This window comes from Microtus pennsylvanicus, chromosome 10, assembly GCF_037038515.1.
Source record: "Microtus pennsylvanicus isolate mMicPen1 chromosome 10, mMicPen1.hap1, whole genome shotgun sequence".
Taxonomy (NCBI): domain Eukaryota; kingdom Metazoa; phylum Chordata; class Mammalia; order Rodentia; family Cricetidae; genus Microtus; species Microtus pennsylvanicus.
The window spans coordinates 93,404,840-93,409,851 of record NC_134588.1 but is presented as its reverse complement, the minus strand read 5'-3'; the positions used below and the strand labels follow the sequence as shown (position 1 = coordinate 93,409,851).

At 37.1% G+C, this 5,012-nt stretch overlaps 1 protein-coding gene across 1 annotated transcript; it reads right to left on the bottom strand.

The window, feature by feature from the left end:
• Positions 1-3,361: 3,361 nt before the first annotated feature.
• On the bottom strand, positions 3,362-4,309 carry LOC142858385 (olfactory receptor 6K3-like). The gene has a single exon (XM_075987572.1). The coding sequence runs from the start codon at positions 4,307-4,309 to the stop codon at positions 3,362-3,364; it is 948 nt and encodes a 315-aa protein (XP_075843687.1).
• Between the last annotated feature and the right edge of the window lie 703 nt (positions 4,310-5,012).

Genomic DNA, 5,012 nt, shown 5'->3' with positions numbered 1-5,012 from the left:
AACATACACACACTAGGAGCATACATACACTCCCCCACACAAGGTACATACACACACACACACTCCTTGCACACAACATTATACACAGAAAGAAAGATTTCCAACAAAGCAGAGTGGGTTCTTTTTCTTTTCTACAACTGGAAGTTTTATGTGTCTTTATGAGGTATTTTTGTTTGGTCAGTTTGAACAAAGACTAGGTACTGATAGGCCCACAGCTTTAAATAAACATTTCCTAATCCATGTTCTCTAGAAGGAAGTGCTGTCACCAGCACCAGGCCTCAGGTCTCAAGCATCCAGCCCTTTTTCTCAGGTCAGAAAGAAATCAGAAGTTTGCCATCTTTGTTACCTATCTGTGGGCCCTCTACGTATCAAGAATCTGTCTAACTCCTAGTCATTCACAGGCACAAACTGAAGTAACATGTCATTGTGAGCTGTCTAACATAGATGCTGAGAAACAAACTCAGGTCCTCTGAGAAAGGAACATAAACTCCTTTTATTTTTTTTTATGATAGAAATGTTTATTGTGCACTTCAAGCAACATACCATGTTGAAGGTTTCAATATTCAACTAACTTGATACATACTACATTTTTAGATTAGTTACCAGTTTTATCTCCTTTTACAGATAAAGCAAGTGAAACTTCAAAGGTTTGGTTATGTCAAGTGTGGTAGTATGTGCCTGTAATCCCAACACTCAGGAGATTGGGGAAGGAAGATTGTGAGTTTGAGACCAGCCTGGATGACACAGTAAAATTTTAAAAATAAATAGACAAGATTAGTTAACTATCCTATGTTATGTAGCTCTTAAGTAGATCCTGTGAAATGGGAAAGGTATTAGAATAAGCTTGATATTTTGTCAGTGACCTTGTCAGACGAGTAGTGGATGGCAATTGAAGTTCAAGGTGTCATTCCACCAAGAGGTGAATCACTAATGGGTGAGTCTCTGATAGGAAACCACAGACGGCAGAATGTCTTTTGCTTCTGCTTGCTGCTGCGATCTTTCTCTGGTATCTGTCATGGTGTGAATGGATGTGGAGAGATCCCCACTGCCTGTAATGTAGTATGTTTATCTAATGGGTACATCCTGTTCTATTGGGCATTTTTACCTGTAGATTATTATGAAGATAACTTCTTCTTAAGCTGCACTGTCTAAATGATAACAATAATGTTAGTTTAAATAGAGTTTTAGTGATTAAAAATATAAAAAAGCAAGTGTCACATAGATAGAACAATTGAGATTTTACTGGGAAGCAGTATAGACTGAGGTTTAGGCTAATGATTAAGAGAAAGAATTGAGTCCTTGTAGCTCAGCTAGCTTAAATTCTTTTAACCTTAATGTTAGGAGGTATTTTCAGATTTTAGAGTGCATTATAGAGGAAACAAAGCTTTGAAAATAACTTAAAATTAGACTAAGATATCTTCGTCAAATAGTTTTGAGGTGAAAACCCAAGAAGAAACAATGCAAAGTTTTAAAAAGGCAGATAGTTGAGTGAGGAACTCTTTAAGGTCAGGGAACAAGAAAAAAGAAACCCGATTATCATTAGCTCATGTGCCTTTCTTGCTAGGATTGTTTGATGACCAAAGGTGGTGATTAATTCCTTATACACATCTCTGCCCTCAATCTCCTGATATAAAACACTATTGATGAGTGGGTCTGCACACTGAAGATTTAAAGCCGAGCTGACTGATTGTTTTTCATGTATAAAATTTAGGTTTGTGATTGCTTTAAGATTCCTTATAAGATTATCTTCTAAGACAAGTAATAAAGTGATTGATCCTTTCTTTGTAACTGCAAAATGCAGTCTTCCAGGAAAACACCTGGCCGAGAAGAACATCTTGCTTGCTTACACTCTGTTAATCTACAACGAGTGGGTTGGATATGAATGCATGTGGGTTCTTGGGGATAATTCAGTTTTCATATGTAAGATATTTAATAATGTAAGGGATATGGAAAACATTCTGTTTTTCACTTGTACTCATTGTAATAATTTACTTGATAAACAGAATGTAACCACATTGTAATATCTGTATTGCCTGAAAGATTTTGTTGGGGTGTATAAACTGTAGAGAAAAAACAGAGGAAAAAGAGAGAAAATGAGAGAATAAGAAAGAATAAAGATAGAATTGGAAGGAAAACATCAAGAATGAAAGAATTAGGAAGAAAACATAAAATCAAGGAGAAGTAATATATCAAGAGAGACAAAATGGACATTTCTGGACAGATAAGAAAAAAGAACATAGAACACTAAATCACAGGAACATAAACTCTTAACCACAAAGCCATCTACAGTTCCAATTTTTTAAAATATCAATTGTAACTGTTTGAATGTTTTATGTTTACAGTTTTTATTCTCAAGGCAGTATACTCAACTACTTGATCTTTAAGAGGGTTAGAATCATCAGGGCGGTGGAAGCGCACACCTTTAATCCCAGCACTCAGGAGGCAGAGGCAGGCAGATCTCTGTGAGTTCAAGGCCAGACTGGTCTACAAGAGCAAGTTCCAGAACAAGCTCCAAACCTACAGGGAAACCGTGTCTCAAAAAACCAAAAAGGAAGAAAGAAAGGAAAAGAATGCTAGAATCTTTGCAAAGAAATCTTGAAATCAACACCAAGTCCCAACATATGCCAGTGACTATGTGCCACCTAATCATGGCATTTTATCACTAGCTAAATAGAAAGAGTATAGCGAATGTCCTTGAACTAAAATCAGAGTGTCAGTCACATTCCTTCCTCAAGCCCGAATAATCTCAGTCATGTGGGTTTTGTTAAGATTTTATAAATGACTATGTAAATAATCAACCAATTCTAAGTATAAAGTCAAAGCATACACAAAAAATCATTTAGCTGTGCCAATTATAAATATTATTATCCCATCAGTCATGATCTTTAATGGCTTGAAAAGATGGCACTGCATCATTCATAATATTAGAGTTAGTTGTGTAGTAGTAGGAGTGGCGGTCTGAGTCCCCGCACCCGGCCGCCTGAACGGCTAGCTTTTCCCGAAATAATTACACGGAAACTGTATTCTTTTAAACACTGCCTGACCCATTAGTTTCAGTTTCTTATTGGCTAGCTTTTACATATTGATCTAACCCATTTCTATTAATCTGTGTAGCCCACAAGCTGGCTTACCAGGAATGATCTTAACCTGCGTCTGTCTGGAGTGGGAGAACCATGGCAACTCCTTGACTCAGCTTCTTTCTCCCAGCATTCCATTCTGTTTACTCCACCTACCTAAGGGTTGGCCTATCAAATGGGTCTAGGCAGTTTCTTTATTAATAAGAAATCACTCCCACATCATAGTTGCTTCAAAAACATATGAAGAGGATGAGATATTTTGAACTGGCATGGGTAAACTCACCTTAGGTCCCAGAGACAATGAATAGCTTTTGAGAACAGAACAGGTTCTTAATGGCATCTTTCATGTCTTTGTTCCTCAGGCTATAGATTATAGGATTGAAAAATGGGGCAAGGACAGCAAACATTAGTGCGATGATCTTCTCCAGAAGAGGTTGGAATGTAGCAGAGAAACGCAAGTACATGAGAGACACACTGACAGAAAACAGTAGGAATATGGTGATGTGGGCTGAGCATGTGGAGAATGCCTTCTGCCGGCTCTCACCAGATGGAAACCTCAGGATCACGGTGATGATTCTTAAATAGGAAAGGGTGATGATAGAGACACAGGTCAGGATGGAGATAGCATGGATGACATCTTCAGCAAGAATCATAGACGTGTCTGTACACGCCAAGAGAAGTACAGGTTCTAAATCACAGAAGAGCTGGTGGATATGATTGGGGCCACAGAAGGGCAGAGTAGATATCCACACAATCTCTGGGAGGAGCATGACGAAGCCGATGATAAAGGAGCCTGTGCAAAGCTGTGTGCACAGCTGTGGAGTTATGATGATTGCATAGCGGAGTGGGTTACAGATGGCAACGTATCTGTCAATGGCCATTATTGTGAGGACCAAGCTTTCTGTGACTCCAAAGGCATGGAAAAAATACATCTGCAGCAGACAACCAATGAAGGAGATGATTTTATCTTTGCTGACTAGGTTGTAGAGCATTCTGGGAATGGTCACTGTGGTATAACAAATCTCCAGGAAGGAAAAGATGCTGATGAAACTGTACATGGGATTGTGCAGACGGACATCCAGTTGCACAGCCAAGAAGATGATGGAGTTTCCAACAACAATGAACATGTAAATATAAAGCAGAAGGATGAAGAACAAAAGGCCACCATCCTCAAACTGAGGGAAATCAGAAAAATAGAATTCTATCACCTTTGTCTGATTCTCCTTATTCATATTTTTAGCAGTTTATTAGCTGGCTGAAGGAATAGGCACAATTTGTAATCTAATAAAAGAACAAATACACAAAAATTTAACCATTCTCAATATTAAGCCAATTAAATAAAATATATGATAAGGTATTATTGTCAGATTTCAAAAATTTTACTAAGTATATCTAGTTGTCAATTATTCTGCTTTTTAAAATAAAATAACTACTATTTATAAATAAAATTTGGCATGTATCATTGCCCAAGAATTTGGCAATTTTAGTAAAAGATAACAGTTTAGAAACTGCCTTCTACTACATAATCTAGTTACATAAAGATGATTTACAGAGACAAACAGTATGATAGCAGTTTAGCTCAACCCATCCCTTGTTATGACAAGCAAAACTGCTCTGCATTCAGAGAAGTTAACAGAAATGTGTGCTGTCATGAAACAGCTATATATAGAAAATAATTTTTGATGTAATATCATTTGATCAAGATCTGGTAAAACTCCTCCTCAAGTGTAAAAACATAGGGTTCATGATCTATTCAGTCCTGTGATCCTTTCTGAAAGGGATTTCATCAACTAATTTCAACAGAAAATTTCCTTTTCTACTTATAAGATTTTTTTTAAACACATTGTCTTTGACAGAAAATTTTATTAACTCTACTAACCTAAAGCTGGAAAATAGTGAGCATGTAACACAGGTTCAGTGGTGTCTTTTCGATTG

Excerpts from the sequence above, each read along its gene's own strand:
- LOC142858385 (XM_075987572.1), bottom strand. The coding sequence starts at position 4,309 with ATGAATAAGGAGAATCAGACAAAGGTGATAGAATTCTATTTTTCTGAT.